This window comes from Melanostigma gelatinosum (assembly GCF_949748355.1).
Source record: "Melanostigma gelatinosum genome assembly, chromosome: 21".
Classification (NCBI taxonomy): Eukaryota; Metazoa; Chordata; class Actinopteri; order Perciformes; family Zoarcidae; genus Melanostigma; species Melanostigma gelatinosum.
Genome location: NC_136654.1, coordinates 4,189,166 through 4,216,365, shown reverse-complemented (window position 1 = coordinate 4,216,365; position 27,200 = coordinate 4,189,166). Strand labels below are relative to the sequence as shown.

Here is a 27,200-nt window from a genome sequence, read left to right as displayed (position 1 = left end):
TCCACGAGGAAGTGGAGAGGCATTCAGGTGGTGGTACGAGCTGTTAGCGAGCTACACGGTATGGTTAGTCAAGGCCAGAATAACCGTGTATGACGGTAATTTTTGTTAATGCTACCTAGCAGGCATATTGAGTCAAAATGGCGCTGCTGCGAATGAGGGCGAATCCACAGGGCGCGAATGCCACAGAGATAGAGAAGAAAATTAAAAGGTGAGTGAGTGAAACGACGCTCGTGTGAAGCCCAACAGCAGGGTGGCGTGTGCCAGTCAGGTACTGTCACCAGGAAGGAGGGGGACACCTTAACTAGGACCTAACTAAAATGGTGATAACGGTGTCAAATTGATACTATTATCATAAATATAGTCTTCAAAGAGAAAATAAATATGTACGAGCTAATGTATAGCATTATTTTGAGTTTACTTTAGCATATCGACTTCCACATATCACATTCCTGTGTGTGTTATGGAGGATAATCACAAAAATAAACTAATAAATAAATACTGTTACCAAATAGAAATACATGTATACATGCATGCTGAAATATAGATTTAATTGATAGTTAATTGCATGAATACTATAGAAATACTTGTAATTAATTAATTGGGACATGAATAGATAAATCATGTCTTCAAGTTCTTTCTAGGTTTCTACTTTTACTCATTTTGGTGTTTTTGCATTTCTACTTTTATTTAATCTGTAATTTTACATTTCTTCACTTGTGCTTTTCTCTATTTCTGTATGTTAAGACGAGGTTGGCGGCAGGACCGACATCACTCTATTTGCTTAACTCAATCAGCAACAGATTATTGAGATCAATCAGTAATGAAAATAACTGTTAGTTGAATCACGTTAAACATCACAGTGATTCTCCCTGCCACTGTGCGTTCAGACTACAGAGCACTTTCCATGAGTGTTCTCCTATAATGAATTACGAATGGAGTAAAATGAGGCAGCTTTGGATGTATGCAAGTGTATGCAAGTGAGGCCTTTCACACGTTTGCATACACACAAAAGTGCCCACTTTCACACGCATGCAAAATGTGCAGGAAATGAGGCGAGGAAGCTTTAGATGCACATATAACAATGTACGTACTCGTGTGTGTGTGAATGCATGCTCCCTCAGACAATCGACTGGGTTCACATAAACACACACATTCGCTGGATTTGTACACAGATACACATGCTGTTGCACAACATGAATATGTATTCCTTAACATTCAGCAGAGAGTACACAGCCATACACACGGATGGCACATACTGTATAGCGCACAGACGCACCGTCCCACACCGAGCATTGCCTCTGAATGTTCTTTGATAATCAATTTACTAAAGATTGGTAACTGATAAATATGTCTATTGTTTTTTTCAATCAGAATTTCATATTATTATAGTTAGTTGAGCCTGTGTTTGGTGTGTCTGTCTTGCTCAGAGGTAATGCGCTGCGGCAGGGATCGGCATGGAGGGGTTCCCGAGGGCTTGTGGCCTTGCTGCTGGTCGTCGTGTCCTTGTGCGTGGCGGCGGTGTGGCTGTACGTCACCTCTCTGGACAGTGACATCACAGAAACGCTAGTCCGCCAGGGCGAGCTGGTCTCCCCCCGGCCCAGAGTCTACTCCGTCCAGTGCTCAGAGGACTACGACAACTACCAACGCTATCCAGGTGAGGCTCTGGTCCGCGCCGCTGCTGTGTAAACATTGACTGGGCCGAGATATTCATAAATACCAAATGCTGGTAAAATATTTATGCTGCTCACTTGCCCTCACATGCAGCGATGTTCTCTGACACACCATCAAACTGAATTTCTGTGAATTCTGTTATCATTAAACAAAGTATTTAAACTGGAACTTAAAGGGTTGAAAAAGTCTTCAAAACTTGAATTCAAACCATTTTCTCCTGATTCCTGAAACGGTGTGAAACAGCATGGTAGCAATCCACCAGATGGCGACGTAGCACAAGCCTAGCTGAGCATCATGTCACTGTATCTGTACTATTTGATCGGCGGACCAGCTGAAATAATGCAAATACTAACCAGTTTGTTTGCGCACTTCGATACGAGGCTAAAAAGCCAAGAGCCCTCGAGCACACCTACACAGACGTGTGTTCATTCATACTCATGAACCGTCACTGTGGTCAGAGCACAGCAGGGAGCGGAGCATCTCTGATGACGTTATTTGTTGAAGTGAAACTTCACAGTGAAGTGAAAAGTGCAGTTTCCCCCCAAATTGAGCCAAACTTTAAGACTAAACTGAAATAAGGTTAAAAAATTTCAAAAAAATAAGCATACTGTTTTTTTTCCATTGTCTTGGAAATAGTTTGAATAAACAATCCCAACTCAGAAGTCCTTCTCAGACATGGGATACGTAATATTGCTGGCTTCATTATTCTGTTAAAGCGATTTGCTTTTTATCATTCTGACCCATCTTTTACATAACTGTTCCTCATCAGTTTCATCATTTATTGGATGAATAATTGTGCTTCTGCAGAATGAAAAGCAGTTCAGTTGGGCCTCCCCTTTTAATGTCTACTTAAATGTCTACTGCAATGTTTATTTTTACCCCCCCCCCCCTTTTCAACTTAGAATCATCAGGAGGTTGGCGGCAAAGCCTTTTCATTTTCTGGCATTAATGAGCAGAACTCCAATGAACTCCCTGCATGGCACTTTGTTTCTCCACATGGCCACTTTCTCTCCCTGCTGTGAGGCCCAAAGCCTTCAAAGCACCCGAGGCTTCTCCCACCACTGATTTCTAAATCCTATCTCGCATGTCTCTCTCCCAGGATGCACCCCTCAGAAGTGTGGCCGCGCGGTCACAGACGGCGTGGTGACGAGGGAGGAAGCTCAGGTCCTCCGGAGGTAAACACGTTAGTCCTACGATGCGCAGCGCGTCTCTCTCTCTGTTCTTACTCAGCGGAATCATTCATCATGCTTTCTGTCTCCGACTCACAGGCTGGCTGAGAGAGGGCTGGCGCTGGCCGGGTCAGAGGGAGGAGTGAGTATAACGGCAAATAAAATTTTGGAATAAACGTCCCGGAAAATTCGGGACAGTCCCGACTTCCCTTTAGTTGAACACAGGAGTGGGGAGGGAGATACTCGTGGATCATTGCTGCCTCATGAGATCCAAACCAAAGTGTTTTGCAAAGTCTGCAGGAAAGAATCCGACTATTATTATCACCACAGTGAGTTAACACTGAATGTAATTATGATCTGTCCTTTATTATCTGAATTTGCCATGGCAGTGGTTCCAATATTCTTTACATGAACAAAATAGTATCTTCAGTTAAGAGCCATTGCCACCAGCATCAGCTTAGAAATCCCATATTTGTCCCGACTTCACCCACGTACAGCATGCTCCCTAATACACCGACTCCCTGCTGTAAGGAACCTCGCTCGACACTAGGGGGCAGGCTGCCGCAATATGCGGAGCTCCGGCTTGATGAGCAGATCCAGATGTCCCTGGCATGCCCTACCCCCTGCTCTCCGTCCCCAGCAGTTTAGGCCCTCAGCCTAATAAAGGGACTGTTTATGGAGTGTTAAGACACTTAAGCGAAGTGGAGCAATATGGGGGGGGGGGCTTCAGATAAAATAGCTTCTTTTTTTAGCTTGTGAAAATCACAGCAGAGTTGAAAAGCAATAAGAAAGAAGAAAGAAAGAAACCATTTTTATTGTCATATATATTTTTACACATACACGAAATGTATCTCTGCATTTGACCCATCCCTGTATATAGGGAGCAGTGGGCTGCCAGTGATCAGCGCCCGGGGAGCCGGGGGTTCAGTGTATTGCTCAGGTACACTTCGACACGTGACACGTCCCAGTCGGGGATCGAACCGTTGACCTTCCGGTTCCCAGACGACCCTCTTAACCCAGTGAGCCACGGTCGCCCCAATACAATAACAAGTAAAGGGCAGAACGAGAACGCCACTAAAAGGCCACAGAGGGAGCAGCGATACACTTTGAAACAATGACATCAACTGCCAGCGTTTATTAGTCCCACTGACATTTAATTAACTCATTCTTATTTGTTTTTTCTTCCTTTTAACGCCTCCAGGCTTCCATACTGGACCTTCACTCTGGAGCGTTGTCGATGGGTAAACAGTTTGTCAACATCTACAGGTGGGAAAGGACATATTGTCTTTGTTCTGTTCGGTGTGTACACTCATTTTATGCCAGCGGGAATGACACCCTGCATAATTAGCACAAACACAGTCACCAAAATATATGGCGTTAGCCATCAATCGTACTGATGCGGTCCTTGTGAGCTGTCCTCTCCAGTGACCCATGCGACCCTCATTCATCACTGCCACCAGAACCCCAGTTTTCTCCCTCACTCCTCCTCCCTTCATTGATTTCTCCCTCAGTCCCCCCCACCCACTCCCCCAATATCTCTCTTCAGCACGGGCTCCTCGGGGACCATTTGGCCGATTTTTAATCAGGAAGCGATGACAATGGCACGCCCAGCCAGCTTCCCACCCTTCACCCCTCATTGGGGACTCCCTCATGTGAAGCAGTCAGTCGATTACTATCTGCTGTGTTTGGATGGCTGGGTGGCACACCCGTCTGGGTAATGGTGCACTGTGCCGTGCGGCGAAACGCTGATTTATGCTAACAGGTCCCATCTCCTCTGCTCTCTTTTTTTCTTCTTTCTTTCTCGTGTCTGTGCTCGTGTTTGTGTCTGTGCTTGTGTCTGTGCTCGTGTCTGCTCGTGTTTGTGTCTGTGCTCGTGTTTGTGTCTGTCTGCTCGTGTTTGTGTCTGTGCTCGTGTTTGTGTCTGTGTTTGTGTCTGTGCTCGTGTCTGTGTTTGTGTCTGTGCTTGTGTTTGTGTCTGTGTTTGTGTCTGTGCTCGTGTCTGTGCTTGTGTTTGTGTCTGTCTGCTCGTGTTTGTGTCTGTGCTCGTGTTTGTCTGTGCCTGTGTTTGTGTCTGTCTGCTCGTGTTTGTCTGTGCTCGTGTTTGTGTCTGTGCCTGTGTTTGTGTCTGTCTGCTCGTGTTTGTGTCTGTCTGTTTGTGTCTGTGCCTGTGTTTGTGTCTGTCTGCTCGTGTTTGTGTCTGTCTGCTCGTGTTTGTGTCTGTGCCTGTGTTTGTGTCTGTGCTCGTGTTTGTGTCTGTGCTCGTGTTTGTGTCTGTGCTCGTATTTGTGTCTGTCTGCTCGTGTTTGTGTCTGTCTGCTCGTGTTTGTGTCTGTCTGCTCGTGTTTGTGTCTGTCTGCTCGTGTTTGTGTCTGTGCCTGTGTTTGTGTCTGTCTGCTCGTGTTTGTGTCTGTCTGCTCGTGTTTGTGTCTGTGTTTGTGTCTGTGCTCGTGTTTGTGTCTGTGCTCGTGTTTGTGTCTGTCTGCATGCGGAACTTTCTGTCTGTGATTGTGGCTGCAGGTATTTTGGGGACCAGCTCAGTGATGTGTTCACACAAGAGGACTTCCAGCTGTACAGGTGAATAAGGAATCTTAATCCAAATAGTTTTTTTGCACCAACATTCCATGACATTTTATTATAAAAAAAGTGACATCAACTGAAATGATGGTACTTTGTAGACGATAGTAGTAGACATTATTCCTTACTGAGTGTGGCTCCCTCTATGACGGTTATAAATCATACTTCCTTAAGTCATTAAGTCTGCTCTTTCACTCTGACTCATCTGTCTGTTTGTTTTTCACCGTTTCAGAAGTGTACGTGAGCGAATCCAGGCAGTTATTGCCGAGACCTTTGGTTTGGACCCAAAACTGATGTACCTCACCAAGCCCACCTTCTTCTCCAGAATCAACAGCACGATAGCGAAGACCCAGCACGACGAGTACTGGCACCCACACATAGATAAGGTAACGCATAAAAGCAGAGCCGTGACCTCGCTGAGAAGCAGGAGTCTGGTAGATTTGGGTTGCACAGGGGGCGATATTGACGTCATCAAACAGATAACAATCCGCTACATGGGAACCTGGGGAGGATTTCTAGAGTTCTTACTGGGAGCAAAAACATCTGGATCAGTGCATCCATTATGACATGCCTTGGATTACATCTGCTCCCATTAAAAGGGCTGATGGGAAACGTCTTGATATCTTGAATTGGTTGATTTAACGTGAAAGCAAAGCGCTCCAGTTTCCAGTCAATCGACCGTCCAATCCTCCCCTTTGCTCATTAGGTTTGTGTAGTAATGGAAACAATCCCATTTCAGATGCAAGCTCCCAAAGTGAGTTTCCAAAGGGCAGCTGGGCTCACCGTTGGGTACAGTGGGAGGAGGGGGTTGTGTCCTTCTGGCCGTCCGTCCCATTCTCGTGAACGCACCATCTCAAGAAGGAGCAAATTTCTTCACACTCGGCACAAACGTCCACTTGGACTCCAAGACTGAAGTGAATTTGGCAGTTAAGAATTTACACATTTCACATAAAATGATGAAGGGATGACATTTTGGAGAGACATGGATGTAAACTGCGACATAACTTGGTGGAGGCGTACAATCGGCAGACGGTAATAGTTGTCGTCACGAAAGAAATCACCCGACCTGCGTTAGCTCAGCAACGAATGCATAACCAATTTATGGAATTTATTATAGTGGGTCACTCCTGATTTATTAGGGTTTCCTCTGATTGGGAGTATATATTTGTTCTTATTTAATGTTTATTCTTGTTGTCGTACCAAGGCTATAAAACGGATCATTGTGTGAAATACAGCTGACATCCCTGAATGTTTTTGTAAAGATTCATTTTTTATCTATAGGCCTGGGGATGTTATGTTTGGCACCATTCATAAAGCTTTTGAAGCATCTGCCTCAATATTTTCCTGTGTTCCTCTCTGAAATGAGAAAGAGGCCAACAGTCCATATTTACTTTGCTCGCGCTATTTCTAGAAACGTGGAGTGTTTGCAGTTGCCTCGTCCTTATTAATATTTGTCACCTCATCCTCTCCCGCTGGCCCTCGACAGCTAGAATAATGTAATCCGTAAGGACCCACGTCTCTTCCCCATCTGTCTCTGCCGCTATTTTGGTGTTAATTGGCAAACCTAACCCTCATTTGAATGTAAATGGCCTCGGACGTCTTTGGTGGTGGATTTTCTCCCCATCGATCATGTCGCTGATACGGTGTTATAGCACCAGTCGTAATGGCAGGGATGATCTTGCCATCTGAATGAAACTGAAATATAGTTACAGACGCTAATGTCAAATGCGGTATTTATTCTTTCATTCCTGACTTTGTGTTGTCTTGCTGCTGAAGTAAATAGAGTATTCGTCGTCCCTGTAAAATTGCCTTCAGACATACTTTTCAAGTGATTGACAATTTGAGAAATTGTTTTTGTGTATTTTTGGTAAACCAACCCTTAAGAGCTGCATTTTCATCTCACTTCTATGTCACATTTGAGCGTCTTTCAGCATCTTTTAGCACATTGTTTTGGTTGTCTGGCCCACAAACTCTGCTTGCATTGACCTCGTTTGTCAACTGCAAAAGGCAACTGCTTTCGACCATAAAGCTACCTGCCCAGAACCAAACAGCTGGCAGGCAAAGTTGACGACTAGCTAGTAAACATAGTGGAGCATTTAGCAGCTAAAGAGCCAGATCGTTTTTACAGGGGTTGGTGGAAACCAAAAGAGTGAATATTGGGCTGACGTCGCTCCGTTTTGCTGGATGTGCTGATTGGACAATGTTAGCTCGCACATTCACCGTAACAAATGAATATGTTGGTGATACGTGTGGCCCAAAAAAGTAATCAATGCCAGTGGTGGCGGTTATATACCTGTGTGGGGCTACAGGCACCGAGAGCTTCCGCTTATAAAAGTGGCGGCAAGTCTATTTGGCTTAAAAGTCGAATAGAGTGGATAAAAATCTCTTCTTCTCTAATGATGAACTACAATTATTGGACAGCGCGACCAAACGGGGGACCCTTACGAGATGTCCTGGCAAATACAAGCTGATAATTCATGTAAATGAATTGTTGGAAAGTTGCACATTGAGAGTGTTCTCTGAACCGGGGTGGTGTGAAGTTCTTTCGGCGACTCTTGGAACTCCCAGCAGTTCACTTTGAGGTGAGATCGAGTGAAAGCGCTGTGTCTGAAATGACTCTGACTCTTTGAAAAGAGAGCCACTCCCGGTTCCTCGTCAACTCACTCTTTGATGTGTCATTAAGATCTGAGCATAAACGGTTGCACCAGTGTGACTTGCAAAGTATATGCCCACATTTTATGTATCCCTTTTGGATAGTATGAGGTTCATGTTAGTGCAAAAAGCTTACAGGGTTTTTTTAAGACTCTGCTGTATTTAATCAGTCCCAAAGGTCTTTTGAGGAGAGCAGTTCAGGTGAGGAGTCAGCAGCAAGTGAGCCAACGAGAGAAGAGCAGACATTACTCTCTCCAACCAGGATGTCTGACAGAGTGGCCTCAAGCGTGGCTGAGACGCTGCAGTGGCGGGAAAGCCAAGCTTTGGAGGGTCTGTGTGGTCATACAAACACCGTAGCAACATGCCAACACATAGAAGTTGGACACCACTGTATGTGTGACTGATTTAAATGAGACGCAAGTAAGACAGAAATGCTAATAAACTGAATATTACGAAAGCTTTTTTACTGTTTCTTGACTTGGATTTTGAGGTCGGGGGTTGGTCGGGTCGGTGCCGAAGTTTCCGAGTCGGAAATCCGACTTCAGGCTCCGTTCCAGTTGAGATTTCCGACTTCCCAGTTCAAAAAGGAACGCAGCATAAGTCCCTTGTATGGGTCAATCTGACTGTTTTAATATCTTGGATCTGCTTTGAGCTGGCTGGTTATGGAATTCCACAGAGTCGTGCCTTCTTATTTACTCCACGAGTTAGTGGTAGCATGATTGAGGCTCAGGGATAGAGCGGGTCGTCCTCTAATTGGAAGATCGGCAGTCGATCCCCACCTCCCCCAGTCAGCATTTTAATTGCCTTGTTAAACAATATGCATTTAGTCAAAGATAATAGTCTCTCCTTTTTTTTCCCCCTCTCATCAGTAAAACATCCAGTCTTTGGCATGCACAAGCGCTGACCTAAGACCATCTTAGGTCAGCACTTTTGCATGCGAACATCTCCTTATTAATGGCAAATATATATCTCAGATTAATGCAGACACTGCCTTCCTCTGTCTTGCTCCGTCAGGTGACTTACGGCTCCTTTGACTACACCTCACTGCTGTACCTGTCTGACTACGGCTCTGACTTCACCGGAGGGAGATTTATCTTCATGGACCCAAATGGCAACCGGACAGTGGAACCTCGGACAGGTAACCGTCAGCTGTTAATGTAGACCCACGTAGTGCTTTTTTGCCGCTTCAGCTGCAAAGACAGCGATGGGCAGGATATTGTAAATCCAGAATATCGGCAATAACACCTGGTAACCCCTGGCTTTGTCTATAAGCCTATTAGCCCTCACTAAAAATAGATAAAGGATTTTATTATGAATCTGGAGGTGGTTTTAGTGGGCGTAATCCTTTTGTAAGTGGGTAATCAGCAGCTCCGACTGAAGGTTCAGGGGATTAGGCTTTACCTCGCACATAGTACCCAAGTGGTTAGACGTAACAGCATCTGGATCTCTGGGGGGGGGGGGGAATCCAGTGGTCTGTGTATGTATAGAACGTAAATAAAATATGGGTAAGTCTGTGAGTAAATGGATATTTTAAAGTCGCCTGTGCAAAAACCACATGGGTTTCAGAGACAATTCTCTAAGGTAACATGGGACTTGGGAGGCAAATTGTGTGGACTTTAAAAACAAGGACATTGGGGTAAAGGGAAGGAAAATAAGGGAAGTTTGCAAGCTGCTCGCTTTAAAGGAATGTTACAATGAGTTTGCCAGCTTGTGTCAGACAGATGTTGATTTGGGTGTTGAATCTTCAGCCCTTTTGCTCCGCTGTTTTGACTTGTACCCCCTTTTGATGCTAGAATCTTGGTGACTTGGTGACCTCTTGCAGGGGGCAGATGGTGAACTACTTTAGCTGTTGAGCTAACTAGTAACACGCTCGCACGTTAAAAGCATGCTAGCATTAGCCAGCCTCAAAGCTAGCTGGTTTTCTAACTGGGATTTGGCAATCAGCCAACCTGTTGGTTTATTCAAGAGCCATATTTGTACCATTAACTCGTATCTCATGACTGCAGCCTATGCCTCTTTTATGCAGCACTTTATACTCCAAAGGAGGTTTCTGTAAAAGTGGAGGCTTAGCACTCAATGCATGGCCTCTGTGGGCGCTGGCGCTCCTCAATGAGCAGAGGCTTAGTGAGTCTGTTCAGTATGGAAACCGTCTCCTGAGGCCGTTACCTCTTCCTGAGAGCCTTACTTCCACTTTTATCATATCTGACAGCGAGCATACCCTGCCGTCTCCGTTCACCTTGTCCCATCTTCCACTTCCCCCCCCTTACCGCTCTGCCCTCCTCCCGTTATCTCACCCATTGTCCATCATCTCCTAACCTCTAATCCGACTCCTCTGCCACTTTTAAATGACACCACACACAGAAAAAGCCATCCTTCTCTTTCATCGCCTACAATCTTTCACTTTTCCTTCCGCCTTCACGTCCCTCCGTCCTATGATGGAACGGAGACGGACGCTGACCGGAGGACGTATGGTAATAAAGAGCGTCCGCCGCCTCCGCTCTGCCGTGACGGCCATCTTGCTTCGGTGAAGTGAGGATAACCTCCAAACTGCAGAGATTATGGTGACAGTGTAATCTTGAACCCAACGCAACCTGCTAGAAGGAGACGGGGACAAGAGAGAAGTAAGGTGTCGCCACGGTCCTTCTTGATTGATTTCTAATTCTCAGCGGAGTTGGAGCCTGCTCGAGATTTCAACTATCACAGGCCTGTCAAAGCAGCTGGTGAGACCCGACCTCTGTGATTCCGCCCGGCGCTGTGATTTTAATTAGACGGGTGCATCGAGCGGGAGACGCCGCAAAGCCCCATGCATTATGCATGTCACATCCCAGAGCATTTATTTGTCTCCTCTAAAACACACCCGGCCTCGTTGAGGAGCTGTTTGTGCGTCATGCTGGGCAGTTGACAGACGGGCCTCGGCCTGGTGAGAGTCTGATCCTCATGCCTGGACGGATGATTAGTTCGCTGAGGTAATCACGGCTCTTTGAAGCAACAGCAACGAATAAGGTGTAATTATAACCCCCCCCCCCCCCCCCCCGTGACGACAATCAGGAAATAGCTGCCAGAGAGCAGAAGTCAAGAATATAATGACAGTTAGCACCGGGGGGTGTCTGGAGTGGAAGTATTGTGCAAGTTGCGGCGGAAGTTAAGAGGAGGGGTGGAAAAAAAAGAGTGGAGGATTAGAAGAGAGCGAGAGAGACGACGGATGGATTTGCTGAATGTGAAAGCGTTCCCTACAGGGCAAGGAGAGAGGCGGTAAGGAGGGTGGGCACAGACAGGAAATGGCTTGGCACAGAACACAATGAAAATGTCAAAAAAGATTCTTGGCACATAACAGGGATGCTTTCACAGGTTGCTGCGCGTCCAGCAGATATGCTGAGTTATCTTTTTATTTTTAACTTTTTTCTTTTTCAGTTTGCTGTTCCATTTGTTTTGGAACACGCGACGGTGTAGATGTTCAGATAGATACGTTACTTGTGCAGTTAAACGGAACACTAGTTGCAGTGGCGTTACGATAAACTGATTTTGACTGGTCAAAGTTCAAAGGTCAAGATCCCTGTGGCCTCACGTCCGTCCCACTCTGGTGAGCGCGATTTCTCAGGAACGCTTTGATCGAATCTCTTCAAATTTAGCACATATGTCTACTTGTGTTTTTGACCACCAAATTCTTATCAGTTCATTGTTTTTGGCAATTTACATGCTAATTTTGACAACTTCACACACATTTTCACACTTCTCACAAACATTTTGGACAGACGGAGATAGAAACTGCAACTTGGCTTGCTTGGCGGAGGCGTACAACAGTGAGGTGGTAATTGTAGTTATTTTAGTTGTAGTGATTGTGAAATCAATTTATAAAGTTTTTATCTAAGCCCTGTATTCTCAGGCTCCAATATGGTGCTCCATTAATTATTTTTCACCAGTGATCTATCCGGAATCTTCGACCTCCGTTTTAATCCGACATCACTCCACGTCATCAACCTCTAACTTCCATCCCAGCCTCCCGAGACACACCGTGCAGCCTGAGTGATTCGTCCTCCACTAATCCATCGTGGGGCTGTGGGAGTTATCAATCCATTGGCTGGACAGTGCGCTGACGTGTCGCTGACGTGACCTCAATTTGCTCACTGGTTTGCCTCTGTTGTTTAGCCGAGTCCCCAGGAAGAGCATCGGGCTTTGAAGACAACTTTTGTAGTTGCACAACCTTGGAATACAACTTCTAGGTCTGTCTGGTGATGCTGCAAAAAACGTTTTCCCGCAGAATTGGGAAAGAGACGTCGTAAATCGGCGGATAATTTCTTTGGCGATAAATCAGCTTCCCAGTACGAACACTTGAAGGTTCTCTAATTGAAACACAATGCCATGAGTTGATCTGACTGAATCGTCACTGTTGCACATCTGCATTTTGCCCCGTTGCAAAACAAACTGTAAGGTTGTGAGCACATCAGATTCTGCAGGGTCAGCACGTATTCTTCTCTGCAGTCACATAAAGTCAGCAACAAAAACAACGGTTTTCATCAAGACGGTGTACTTTAATAGACCGGAGAAGTTGCAGTTCAGGTTCAGAACCTCAATAGGACAGTACACCCCAAAATCAACATTGGGTGAAATATTGGCGCGAAAACAATACATTTGAAAAAAACAGGAATCATTACCTAGTTAGTCGATATAATCCACAGACATGTGATCAGTTTCATAAGAGTATTTTCTTTTCACCAAACTACACCCCACTAAACGTATCGCCGCGCAGAAAGAAGCACGTATCTACTCATGGACAAGAATTACTGCGTTAACCCTAAAACTGATTAATAAAAAACGTCTTTTTTTAAAAAAAGCTTATTTTTTTCTTTTTTTTACTCCTAGTCCTGAAAGAAGGTGAGGGTTATTCCACTGGTAACAAACCAAAATGTCTGAATGTTTTAAGGCTGATGTTGGTCTCCCCTTAACGATTAAAATCGCACGACAAAAGTATCTCCATTGATTTCTGTAGAATGTCCTGGAGCGTGATTGCTGGTAGAGTGTGAACCCTGTTGAGTTTCCTTCGTAAACATCCTCCCATTGTGTTGCCACTGATCTGCTCTGCTGACTGCACTGAATCTGCTGGGCCCTTCACAGCAAACACTTAGAACGTTTATATTGACAAATGCAAGGGATTATTTTTCAACGATTATTTCATTGTGCAGTTATGAATGAATGAATGAATGAATTTTATTTATATAGCGCTTTTCACAGACAGTACTATCACAAAGTGCTTAACAGAGCAGACATTTAAAAGCATAAAAAACACAATGTGACCCTACGGTCAATAAATTACATACACAGAGTGAATAAAAAATGTTAAAGAATAAAATAAAAATAAAATAAAAATGTAAAACAAATGTTAAGAGCAGGTCTAGGACATGGGTTTACTTTTACACAAACGCCAGCCTAAACAGGTGGGTTTTTAGCTGGCTTTTAAAAGTATCCACAGTATCGGCGAGGCGTAGAGTTGCAGGCAGAGCATTCCAGAGCCTCGGGGCCACTGCCTCAAAGGCTCGGTCACCACGGGTCTTAAATCGTGTGCGTGGGACTGACAGAAGACCTAGAGCATTTGACCTGAGAGTGCGGGCGGGTGAATAGGGGCGAAGTAGATCAGCTACATAAGTCGGAGCCTGACCGTGAAGTGCTCTGTAAGTGATGGTGAGAATTTTGAAGTGTATCCGAGATGCTACAGGAAGCCAGTGGAGAGATCGGAGTACGGGGGTGATGTGAGACCGTCGGTTTGTCCTGGTGAGTAATCTGGCGGCAGCATTTTGGATGACCTGCAGACGGTTAAGAGCAGATACACTGAGTGATGTAAAAAGTGAGTTGCAGTAGTCAATGCGAGAGGAGATAAATGTGTGTATGATCATTTCTAATTCAGGCGTTGATAATACAGATCTCAGTTTACTGATATTTCTTAGATGGAAGAAACATGACCTGGACAGCTGCTTAACATGAGGGTCAAATGACATGGAGCGATCAAAGAAAATCCCAAGATTGCGCAGGTTGCAATGGGCAGCAGAGGAGAGAGGACTAATAATCTGCCTGATCATGGGGACAAACTCCTCTGGAGCAATAACTAGGACCTCCGTCTTAGAGTCGTTGAGTTGCAGGCAGTTTTCTGCCGTCCAGTCTCTGATGGCATTGACACAGTCCAGGAGCCTAGTTAATGTGAATGCCTCGCTGGGTTTGAATGACAGATGAAGTTGGATGTCGTCTGCATATAAGTGATAGGACACATTATAGCTTTTTATGATCGGTCCCAAAGGTAACAGATAAAGTGAAAATAACAGAGGCCCCAGAACCGAGCCCTGCGGTACACCACAAGACAGTGGAGAGGTAACAGACACAAAAGCACCCACAGAGACATTGAAACTTCTGTCACTGAGGTAAGATGTAAACCAGTCTAACGCTATGCCAGTTATGCCCACCCAATCACGTAGCCTCTTAATCAGGATGTCATGGTCTACAGTGTCAAATGCAGAACTGAGATCCAGAAGAACTAACACAGAGCAGTCACCTGCATCAGCACACATGAGAATGTCATTTGAAACCCTCAGGAGAGCGGTTTCAGTAGAGTGTTGCTTACGAAACCCAGACTGGAACTTGTCATACATGTTGTGCCTCTCCAGTGCAGCAGTAAGTTGTTTGGCCACCACTTTCTCTAAAAGTTTGGACAGGAAAGGCAGTTTTGATATGGGCCTGTAGTTCATGGGCAAAGCTGGATCTAAGTTAGGTTTCTTTAATATGGGCTGGATAGTGGCATGTTTGAAATAGGAAGGGACAATTCCTGTAGACAATGAGGAATTGACAATAGATGTTACTGCAGGGCCAATAGTTAACAGAACGTTCTTAAATAGAGAGGATGGAATTATATCCAGAGGGCAAGTTGATGGCTTTGTTTTGTTAATTAAGTCCATCAGGTCTTGAAGGCTGATAGGCTGGAAAGAGCCCATAACAGCAGGAGATTGCGAGGAGCTACAAGTAGCCGAACAGATCCCAGGCCGAATGCCAGACCTAATACCTGTTACCTTATCATTAAAATAGATCAGGAATTTGTTGCAATCGTCAACAGAATAGCATGGTACAGTGGAGACAGGTGGTGAAACAATTCCTCTAATTGTGTCAAACAGAATCTTGGGATTTTTCTTTGAAGAAGAGATTAGGTTGGCAAAATAAGCAGTTCTAGCTTCCTTTACTGTGGTATTAAAAGAAACTCTGAGGTCTTTCAGATATAAACGATGCACTTCTAGCCCAGTAGCTTTCCAGAGTCGCTCTGCCCTGCGACACTTCTGTCTCACGCTGCACACAGCTTCTGTCATCCACGGAGTAGTGTTATAGGCAGCCCTGGTCCTTTCCTTAAGAGGTGCCACTTTATCCAGCAAAGTGGTGCAATGTTCATTAAAGGACTGTATCAAGTGTTCAACATCATTGAGATTTGTGTAAAAGTCACAGCAGAAGTGCATCGAGAACTGATCAGCTGTACTCTGAGTAATAATGCGTGAGTGGAATGTTTGTTTCAGACACAAGGGGTCAGCATTGACAGAAAGATCAAAGAAAATACATTTATGGTCACTGATCAATAGGTCCTCACAACGGGTATTATCAATATCAAGACCCAGAGAGAACACAAGGTCCAAGGTGTGACCACCCCTGTGAGTGGCGCCAGAAACATGTTGCGTGAAATTAAAAGATTCAGTAATATTGAGAAACTCAGTAGCTATACAGTCTGTGGTATCATTGACATGCAGATTAAAATCACCAACCAGAAGCACTTTGTCTAGCTTGATAATAGAGGTCAGAAAGTCTGTGAATTCTGATAAAAACTGACCTGCAGGACCTGGAGGTCGGTAAATTAAAAAACAGTAAAACGGCTTTTGCCGGCCCACTTTAGTCAGCTGTAGTTCAAAAGTAGCATAGGATTCTGTGCTCCCCAAGTGGCAGGAAAACTGATTCTTCCAGACCACGGCGAGGCCTCCACCGCGGCCTGTCAGACGCGGTGTCCCAACATAAGAACAGTCCACAGGGCAGAGTTCATTGAAATGGATGCATTCCATATTCTGTTGCCAGGTCTCGGTCAGAAATAAAAAAGCCAAATTATGACTTGTGAACAAGTCATTTAAAATGTGAGCCTTGTTTGTTATAGAGCGTGCATTAATCAGACACATTTTGATGGGGGAAGACACTGTGTCGTCATCAGCACAGGAAGCTTTGGGGGTATGTGCAATAGGACGGATCACTCGTGCAGCACCTCGAAACCGACCATAACTAGGGCGTGAGCGCGAGTCTGTGATTCTCACGGGAATGTTCATGGGTCGTGGAGTGGAAGTTACGTTAGAGGCTGGAGATCCTCCATGCCGCCAGGGGGAGCTGGTGTTGCTTGTAGGGGATGAATGCGGCTGATGATTTATCGTAGAGGAAGAGTGACAGCGGACAGGGGATCCAGGTGTAAACAGTCAATCATGTGAATGGGAGTGAACAGCATACAAAGCTGTGTGGCTAATTTGAGCACTTGGGGGAAAATGCCCTCTTTTTCAATGACCGAAAACCAGCCGACCACCACTTATTGTCTTGCCGCTCACATTCTCTTTTTTTTTTTGTTGGGTGTGTTTTTGTGTGCCATCAATTCTCTTTCTTCTTATTTCCCAGTCTTTGGGTTTGCAGTGTTCCATTGTTTTACTGCGAGCACTGATTTCCCCCGACGTCCTCAGCCAGTTGCCCTGCCAGGGGGATTTACCCTCCCACACACAAACACAAACACAGATGAACACACAAGACATACGTCGTCAGTATTTCTTGGAGGGAAAACAGAGCAAACTAATTGGCGTACGACGATTCCAGCTTTTTAAAATCATATTCACATAATGAGAGAACCCCTTTCAAAAGGCGAAGAACCTGGATGTTTTGTAACAAATCAAGAGCCTGAAAACTTATAAAATATAAACCTCTCAGTTATGGCACACAACCGCCCGACGAGCTATGTAAACATCAATGCAAGAGTAGGTTGAGGTCAGAAAACGGCAAAAAGTTCATTAGCTGGCACTGCGAAGCAACGCCTCTGATAAATAAAGAGAGTTTACCCAGAGGCAACCTCCCCAAGTTCACACTGTCTGTCCCAAAAAACAAACAAAAGCTTTAAAAAGGGTTTAAATCAGACAGTCAAAAGTATGCTTACAATCCTGGAATAAGCCGAGTGTGTCCTTGCAGGCCCCTTCATCTCCTCAGGGTCCCAGCTTGTGTTGTCTTTTTGGGTCCTCATCGTCTGTCCCTCTGTTTCATGGACAACTCTTTATGATGTACTTTGAATGAGCAATTGGGGAATTTGCTTTTTTTTTTTTAAATTGTCTCCAAGATTGAGATGAGGATACTGCTCTCACGTCTGTGCATTAAATACAGAGCTGGAGTCAGAATAGTTTCGCATATAAAGTGGAAAAGGGAAAACTTGGCCTTGTTCAGAAATAACTCAAACTTCTAAAGCGCTCTACGATACGATGTGTGTTGTTCGTTCAACATGAAGAGAAATATGAATGTGACAATTTGTGATTTTAGTAAGAATCGCATGTTGGAGCTAACTGCAATTTAGCTCAAGTCAGGACGTGTTTAGCCTAGCTTAGCATAAAGACTGGAGGAAAAGGGGGAAACAGCTGGCATCGCTGGGGCTATTTTAGCTCCTCCTGAAATCATTTCTGTTCTCTGAATGGGCTAAACATTGGTTGGTGTTTTTTACTTCAATTTTCACCAGAGCCAGGCTAGCTGTTTCCCACCTGTCTTTATGCTAAGCTAGGTTAACAACGTCGTGAATTTCCTGCATTTTCAAACAAGCGACTTTCTCCTGCTTCCAGTTTTAATGCTAGGTGAGCCACGTGCTGACAGATCTGTAATGCAGACCTATTGTTGATATATTATCTCAGTCTTGGAGAGACAGCAAATTAGCGTATTTCCCAAAATGTTCCTTTTTAAACTATTTGTTCTCTCCTCTCGTTCCCTCCTTCCCCAGGACGAGTCTCTTTCTTCTCTTCCGGCACGGAGAACCTCCACCGCGTGGAGAAGGTGGCGTGGGGGACACGCTACGCCATCACCGTGTCCTTCACCTGCGACCCAGCGCACGGCATCTCGGACCCCGCCATGCCCTGAGACCCCCATGGGCCACGCCCACTGCTCACTGGCGCGGGAAAAGCTCTGCAGAGAGGGCGACCAGAGGGGAGAGACAAGAAAGGAGGGGGGAGGAAGAAGTGAGATTTTTACTCGTCACATTGGTGTCCCGCAGCTGCACCGCCAATATCAAATGTTATTTTCCTTCATTTTCACTTGCTGCCCCGCACGGATTTTGCTACAGAAATAAAGCACACACATTCACTTCTTTCTTACTTTTCTTACATTGTAACTTTTATCCAATTTTCTACAGCGGTTTCTTTTTTAATTGCTAGATTTAGTCATATGTGTATATCATTTATACACACGATCTGTTTATTTTGATCATAAGGACGGCTCAAGCAGAGATTTTCTCTCGACTAATCCCGTTTCTGAGGAGCTTAAGTGGGATTGTGTGTTTTCTGTGTGTTTTTCATTTTGAGGAGAGCTGTCAATTCCTTAGTGAATCTCCTTCTGAATCAACCTTTCATCACTTAAGTCCCCACTCACACTCGCCCCCACCTCATGACCCAGGAGGCGTTTTCTTCTAAGAAGAACCCTCTCCTTGTCCAGGAGGGATTGCTCTTTCTAGTATGTTACCAATTACTTCAGTGTGGTCGGTGAGGACGGTTTGAAATAAAATACTGACGTAAAAAGTTCTCGTCTCTTTGCCTCATTTCTTCACTACCTGAGCATTATGACTTAGAACAAACCATACTGAGCCATACCTAATACCACAGTATTTATATGTATACATGTATATACCAGTTACAAGATAAACGTTACACAACAAACGTAGTATTACAGTTAATGTTTTGATGTTTGATGTTTTTTTTGCTGTCCGGACTTTCTTATACAAATTAGCATTTGCCAAAAAAACCGATTTGGGCTGGCATTCTGAACAAGCCTTTGTTTATGCAGTCAGCTCCATCGCGTAAGTCAGTTTAAAGTACCCGCAGCTGTTTCCATTCTAGAGCCATACCAGGGTTTAGCACGTTTCGTTGATTCACATATTGGTTAAGTTGCAAACCCTGCTATGACGTTTAAGAATTTTGAAAGTTCTTTTGTATTTATTTTTTATTCTACCTTCTCTTGGCAGCCAACTGCTTTCTTTTGATTTCTGAACACGACTAAAAAACGTTTGCAACTTGTAAGAGTTGGGCAATCTTTCATCGATTCACTTGTTTCATTGTGGTTCGGAGGTAATGTTTAATATTATTTCATTGTGGCCCACTTGAGCCAGGAAATGGCTGAAAACGTGTTATCACCGTACTTAGTTAAAGCAGACAGGCCGCAGCAGGATGAAGCGTGCCTTGGGCTGCATTCATTCAGAATCCAGCAGGTTAGTGAGGTGTGGATGTATTTATTTGTGCTTTTAGAATGTAACCGTCCCTAAACAATCAGAAAATAATGCCCTGTGTCAACGGTCTCTCTCCATTCGCACTCTTTAAAGCATCTCAAAGCTTTTCATTTTCATAAATGTCTTAAGTCACCATCACGGAATGGAATATCTATAAATGCTGCTGAAGTGAAAAAATGTCCCCTTGCGGGATTAATAAAGTAACTATCTCTCTGTCTTACACAATGCTGACTGAGCCCCTGCATTTGCAGCACTGGGTGTCTTTCCCCAAAAAGTGAGATTCAAAGACTAACCTGCATTTACGCCACAGGTGCCGCCAAACAAAATGAAACGGAGATCTCGGAGATTGTAACTTTAACAACATAAATGTGTCAGCAAATAGGGGCTTAATTACACATCCAGCAGACACAGAACATAAGCATTAATTTGTGTTCGTGGCAATTTGACGAATAGATTTCCAATATTCAACCTCCCTTTAGTGCTCGATTGATCTCCGCCAACTAGAGAGTAGTAAGCCTCTGCGCCTATAGCACAATATCGCTCCCCTCAGCTCCCGAGGGACCTACATTCATTCAATAGTGCCGAGAGAAGCAGAGCGGTGGTCCTCCGTGTAGAGGTGGGCTGTGTGGGACGAATGGCAGTTGCTAATGCGAAAGTATAGGCGTCAGTGTGACAGGGTCATTCACGCCGGTCGCATGTGTTTCAGCACCTTGGCCAGCGGTTTTTAATCTACTCGGATAATGAGCAGTCCACCTGATGCCCGTGGCTGCTTTTTCCCATCACAGGAGTCATCGATCTCTTTCAGTCTTCAAAGCAAATGCTCTGGTCACTGTTAAGCACACAATCATGTCGTCCGGCTCGTGTCACATATTGGTCAGCCCGGTCAGAGGATTCTTTTTCGGTCCAAACCTCATTGGACGTCTTTTACCCTATTTGTTTACCACTCCTTTAATGCTGTCAAGACGACGGAACCTTTCACGCAGTCGACAAAAATTGTGTCGACCCCATAACCTCAGCTAAAGTCTTCACAGCATAAACCAATCTCTCGCCTGGGTCCACAACCTCGAATCCGACGAGTCGACCGCTTCGTGTCACGAAACAGTGGGTTGAAAATCCAATCCGATTGATCCAACGAGCGCCGCAAATGGACCAACAATCAGTGCCACATGCACGGTTTGTTTTTACTTCGCTCTTAAAAACCTGTCAAAACCAGTATGTTGGCTTGGCTACGCATTGACGTCCTTTTAAAGTGATGTTCGATTCAGGCAGATACGTTGGTTTCCAGTGATCGGTTCGGGAAAATTGATGGGAAATGGGCTAGGGTGGAGGCAAAGTCAGACTGAAGATAGTAACAAGTTGACAATTCTACTGTTAAGATTCTTGGTACTTCAGTTATTTTTTCCCCAAACAATGTGGGAATAACTGCCTCCACTAAGACCTAAATGTTTCATGTATTTAACAGCAAATATCAAAGCTTATCTTAATTCGTCACAAACTCAAACGCCCACACAGTTTTCGATAGCTGTCAAAGGGGCAGAGTGATGGCTTCATTCACGTTAAAACGAGCATCTCAAAGCACAAAAGAGCAACTATCTGTAAGATGGAAAGTCTTCAGTTTCTGTCGAACAAAAGACGATATGACAGACTCCTCTGATGGCATTTTAACGCCTGAAGAAATGCCACATGCATTGTGTCCTGTCATTTAAAGTCACCCTGCAGCTGTGAATACCATTTTCACTTCACAATGTCTCCAAAGTGAATTTCTGATGTTTGGTCAAAAGGTTATTCGAAAGGTTCTATCTATTTTTGACACCTCTCTTTGTCCTTTATGACTACATTTATTTCATTTGTTGTATAACCTCTTTTGTGGCTCTGGGGACATTTGGCGAGTAAGGAAATACTTAAGGGACATCACTCAAATGTTCTCAGCTGAGGCTCACTGCTCTCGTCAAGGTTGTTTTTAGACGAGGCAAGCAGCCGCTATCAGCGGAAAATCTCTAAAAACACACTGTACTCTAACCTTCCCAAACGGTAGACGGACATAGCTGGTGAACATAGTGGAGCATTTATCTGCTCAAGCACAAGATATTCCACATTTCAGAGTTGGCGGAGACCAAAACAGAGCTAATGGGACAGTGAATATTGGACTTACATTCATCAAGTGGCCAGAAACACATCTGCATCCAGTAGATGTGTGAATAAGAAACACGTTCTCACTCCCAACTCTTCGAATGCCAACATTTGGTCAGCGGCCCTACGCTTAAAACTGTGACGCTGTAGGTATATCTGTCATGTAAAATAACTACGCTTGTTACGCAACTGGCGTTAGTAAAGTATGATAAAATAAGTCCGATTTAACTTGGTTTCACACGGGACATGGTCAGCGGTCTCCTGGGTGAAAGTCCTGTGTTTGTTTGACCCTACGCTTACGTTCTCATTCTCTATTCTTCATCAGTTGCTCCGGCTGTCTCATACCGACGCAGATTGCCACGGACGTTGGCAGTGAGGTTGAAGTCTGTGATTATTTGCAAACACATTATAAGGTGACAGCCTGTTGTGTCGCCCCAGGCAACCAAGAAAAAGAAAATCGATGTCCATAATGAATGCACACATAAGTCTTGTTTTAATGAAACTTGCAGGGAATGCATCTTATTTCTGATTGAACAAAGGAGTACCTCCATCCAGCCCTTTAGATCTTTGTCAGTTTGACCGCCTGGTGTCTCGAGAAGAGCATGCATGCCATAACTGGCCGTCCAAACTGTTATGCAGTTTGCTGCTGCAGAATGCGAGATTAGCCGCGGACAGACGCTTCACTCACGGATACGTGCCTGTGTGATCCTCCAGGTAATTATAGAGGGATTACAGAGATAATAACTGTTTATAATAACTTTTTAGGCGACTGTATATTAAGAACAATTGAATCCTCAATCTATGAGGATGAAGGTGTTGCACTGCAACAAAAAAAAAGCGCTTCTCTCCAGCTCAGGGATGAATTGATCACATAAGCTCAATGCTATGATAAAGTTTCAACATTGTAGAATATGAATATGAAAAAAAACAAAAGTTTGGTATCAGCACTGAGTGCGCACCTGATGTCACAGCGGCGGGAGTCACTTTTACGCGCATATTTGCATAAAAAAAGAAATAAACAAACCGCTCTAGACATCTCCCAAATGAATCCCCAACGTGGCATTTTCCCCAGACTGATAACGACGAGTTGATAATGAATCCGTCCTTCTTGCACGGACCACGTGCGCACACGCGCCCACCGTGAGAGCTCGCACAAACCGAGAGCTCCTGACTCTCGTGCCACAGACCAGATCCCATTAATGTCCCGAATATTTCCTCGTGCGTGAGCATTAAACCAGGCACTCTGACGTCAGATCTATTGGGTATGAACAGGGACGGAGAGGCATGCATGTTGTTTTAATATTTCCACACAGACACCAACAGTATTGTCTTTGTCTTGTAAAGGGGTCCTGTCTCAAAACCTAGTTATGAGACATTTATTTTACATCATGTTTTTATGATGGTTTTTATTGTATGTTTTTTTAAAGATGCCAAACAACATTCAGATTTCGTTTCGGCTTCTATAATCACCTCTGAGGCCTTGAACACGGCCCTGTACGATCACTTCCTCCTCTGAGGGTTGAAGAGGTGATGGAGCGCGGCAGAGAGAAGTGTCACTGTGCTCATGGGGCTCAATGGGCCTCGGGGCCTCGGGCCCTCAGGCCAGGCATGGAGGTAACAACTGTCAGTTTTCCTCTAACTAGAATGAACCGTGTGGTGACTAGAAACACCTCTTCGCTTGAAAATAATCCACAGAGAAATATAATCAACTGTGAGAAACAGTGGCGTGAGGTGGTTTCCGATGGGCCCCGGAGCACACTGACGGGGGTCAAATGACGATCTTTTCCTCGGTTTTGTCGCTTAAACCTAACTGAGTTTGAAAATACTGCACGCGTGTAACGAGCTGAAATTGTCAGGTGCTGCTGAACCTTCGGGAGGGAAACGTGCATTAAATGAGGAGTAACTTTTCACGATATCACGCCAATTGTCAGATGATCAAACAGAGACTTGACATTGGACGACTACAATCATTGGATCTGTATATGACAAAAATACCAAAGATAATAAGAAATGATTCATTTCATTGGATTGTTTTTTTCTTTAAATACTTTATTATTAGTTTTTAAAACGTATTAAGAAGCATATCATTTTGTTAAAGATTGCAACAGACTGTTTTATTTAAAAAAAAATGAAAACCATTACGGAGAGAGGTTTTGCCCCGAGCAATATATATCATGCAAATATATTATTGCCAGTTCAACATAGGTATATTACAAACACAGCATTTAAAATAGCATCACTGTAACCAAACCCCTCCCACCCCCTAAAAAACGGGGGTACAGTGGACAGTGGTGCCAAGCAGCATCTACTCACGCCCCTGCTGAGAAAGCGCGCCGGCCTGCTCGGGCAACACTTACCTATTGCGCCTCCAAAAGCTCTCTCCTCTCTCCCACGTGGTTCGCAAGTCACTTCAGGGTCCCCATCGCCAGCGTCTCGGAGTTGAACTCGAACTGATTGCTCGAGGACGCCGACCTCCCCCACGAGTAGAGGCTGGGCGGCCGCTGCTTGAACGACGACGTGTACCGGTAGAAGCTCCGGTGCCGGTTCTTCAGGTACTCGCGGTAGTTCTTGGTGAGCAGCGTGTAGAGGAACGGGTTGATGCAGCTGTTGCTGTACGTGAGGCTCGCCACCAGGTAGTTGATGCACGTGTGCGTCTGTGAGGCCAGGTTCAGGGGCTCGGTGCGGTACAGCGACAGCAGCTGCCAGATCCAGAACGGCAGGAAGCACGCCCAGAACACCAGCACGATGGTGAAGATCATGATCAGCACCTTCTGCTTGGGGGACCGCTTGCCACTTCTGCTGATTGCCGACTTGCGCTGGGACTCCAAGTAAGTGCGGGCCAACTTCACGTACAGGTATCCGATAACGAGCCCCGGCGCCATGATGCTGGTGCCGAACAGGACAGTCAGGTACACTTTGTAAACCAGGGGCGCCCAGGTCGGCGCGCACATCCTCTTCACACCCCCGTCCGGCGTGTCCTTAGTGGTCTGGGCGACCATCACCATCATGGGCACGGTGAGCACCAGCGAGAGCAGCCAGACGCCCCACGCCAGGGCTTTGCGGTAACTCTTGGAGCGCCTGACCGTGTCCAGCGGCTTGGTCACGGCCAGGTAGCGCTCCGTGCACATGACGGTGAGCGTGAAGATGCTGGCGTGCATGGTGAGGAGGTCCAGGCTGAGCAGGATGCGGCAGCCCACGTCCCCGAAGTACCAGTCCTTCAGGAAGTAGGTGGACACCACGAACGGGATGGTGGAGAGGTAGAGCAGGTCCGCCAGAGCCAGGTTGATGATGGAGATGTACATGGAGTTGGCGAAGCGGATCGAGTGGCACATCACCACCAGCGTGTACACGTTCCCCGACACCCCGAGGATGTAGACGACGGAGAGGAGCGTCCCGAAAGTGGAGGTGATGACGAGCTCGTGGTCCACGGTCCCGGAGCCGCCGTCCCGCGGCGGCGGACTCGCGTTCAAACTGACTGATTTGTTATTCATCGCTCGCTCGATGATGTTCGTGTGTGTGTTTATTTGTTGTTGTTGTTGTTGTTGTTGTTGTTGTTGTTGCTGCTGCTGCTGCTGCTGTGCTCCGTGCTCTCGGACGGTGCCGGAGAAGTTTGGGGAAAAGATGCGCACCGATGGCGCAGGTTGCGTCCTCTTTGATTTTCTTTCCGCCTCTCCTGCTCTCTGCCTGCTACTCTTTGCTCCTGACGTCACCACGGAAGGACACTCACTCTGAAGATCTGATATCAGAAAAGATGTTTGGTACGCGCACCTGATGCCACAGCGGCAGCGACCGGAGTCACTTTTACGCGCAGATTTGCAGCGTTCATGATTCCAAAAACATAAAAAATAAACAAACAAACCGCTCTAGACATCTCCCAAATGTATCTCCAACGTGCCCTTTCCCCAGACTGATAACGACGAGTTGATAATGAATCTGTCCTTCTTGCACTGACCACGTGCGCAGACGCGCCCACCCTGAGAGGCATGCATGTTGTTTTAATATTTCCACACAGACAACACCCCCCCCCCCCCCTACCCAATGTCATTCGTTTTTTTTCTTCATTTGAGTGCGCTCTCATGCAGCCCCTCTTGTCTTCTTTAATAGATGAGGATGGTCTGAGCCAGTAATCATGAGCCAATAATCTCTCCCAGACAGCGGTGTCCTCAGATTCTATCCTCGGGTGACTCCTGGATGGACTAGGATACTGTACCATCCATCCTCAAAGCCAAAAAAGAAATAGACTGAAGCACTCTGTGCGTGTGTGTGTGTGTGTGTGTGTGTGTGTGTGTGTGTGTGTGTGTGTGTGTGTGTGTGTGTGTGTGTGTGTGTGTGTGTGAGTGTGTGTGTGTGTGTGTGTGCATCAATCACAGTTAGAGTTTCAGCTCATGGGCAGAGCAGCGCCGGAGCCACACATTTATCACTCAGTTGGTTCATGTTGTACTGCAAGTGCGGTGGACAAAAAGGCGAGGTGGCAGTTAACAAAGTGACACCCACTGTTCTTTGTTGCTGTAATGTCTGTTTTCAGTTGCATGTCACATCCGCCGTCCTACTCAAAACACACACACACACACACACACACACACACACACACACACACACACACACACACACACACACACACACACACACACACACACTCCTCTTCCCAGATAAATGACTGAATCAGTTGCTACAGGACAAGAGTTCAGGTACCACAGGAACACGTGTTCCTTTGATGTTGCACAGCTCTGCACTTGTCAGGCAGATTCTTACGGACAGTTAGAATCAGATCAATATGAATCTTAATGCAACACAGATTGTGGAGAGAGAGAGAGAGAGAGAGAGAGAAAAAAAGAAGAAAATGTCAGACTGGTCCAGCCTGTTGTCTCCTGCTGCTGATGGCATGAACATTGTGCAATGTGAGTTTTAAAGTGCAGGAGTCCTAAAAGGCTACTGTTAAACGTATGTTTCGCACAGTTCTTTTTTTTTTTATAGATATGTGCAACTAATGGAGTAAGCAGAAGATATTGTGTGTGTCTTTGAGGCCTAGCAAATGTGTCTAATGTATTTATTTTCTCATAATACATTTGCGTTGTTGTAAAAAGCTGCGCTAATCAATATTATCGAACTATAACGCAAGACATCTTTGTCTGTGTGTCCTTCGCGTATCTTGAGAACAGTTCATCGGACTTCACACTTGGCGGGTGGATTGCAGGCGACCCGATGGTGCGCGGTGTTGAATTTGGTGCGATGTGGACGTGTGATATGTCAAATATTAATAAACCTTCGGGGCTTTGCTGACTCAATCCAGCATTTGGTATGCTTTTCTTCAATTTTCTTCAATTGTATTGTGTTAGGTGGATGGTAACACGTAGAAAAGGACACACACACACACACATATATATATATATGTGCTTTCTGTGGGTGTCTTATTGGGATTGGGAATATTTGAAATCAATTTCAGGAGTAACCGTTTGCATGTTCCACATTTTACATAACCCGATGTCAGACAGAAT

General features: G+C 45.2%; 2 protein-coding genes across 2 annotated transcripts; one reads left to right on the top strand and one right to left on the bottom strand.

Annotated features, from left to right (window-relative positions):
- The first annotated feature begins 23 nt into the window (after positions 1-23).
- ogfod3 (2-oxoglutarate and iron dependent oxygenase domain containing 3) lies at positions 24-18,357 on the top strand. The gene is made up of 9 exons (XM_079293196.1): positions 24-208; positions 1,428-1,654; positions 2,771-2,846; positions 2,940-2,982; positions 4,042-4,106; positions 5,358-5,414; positions 5,647-5,800; positions 9,081-9,204; positions 18,082-18,357. Exons 1-9 carry the CDS (start codon positions 138-140, stop codon positions 18,216-18,218), a joined length of 954 nt encoding a protein of 317 aa, XP_079149322.1. The 5' UTR covers positions 24-137; the 3' UTR covers positions 18,219-18,357.
- Positions 18,358-24,110: 5,753 nt separating this feature from the next.
- LOC306794701 (urotensin-2 receptor) lies at positions 24,111-25,196 on the bottom strand (the record flags this gene model as incomplete). The annotated part of the gene is made up of 1 exon (XM_079292883.1): positions 24,111-25,196. One exon carries the CDS (start codon positions 25,194-25,196, stop codon positions 24,111-24,113), a length of 1,086 nt encoding a protein of 361 aa, XP_079149009.1.
- Between the last annotated feature and the right edge of the window lie 2,004 nt (positions 25,197-27,200).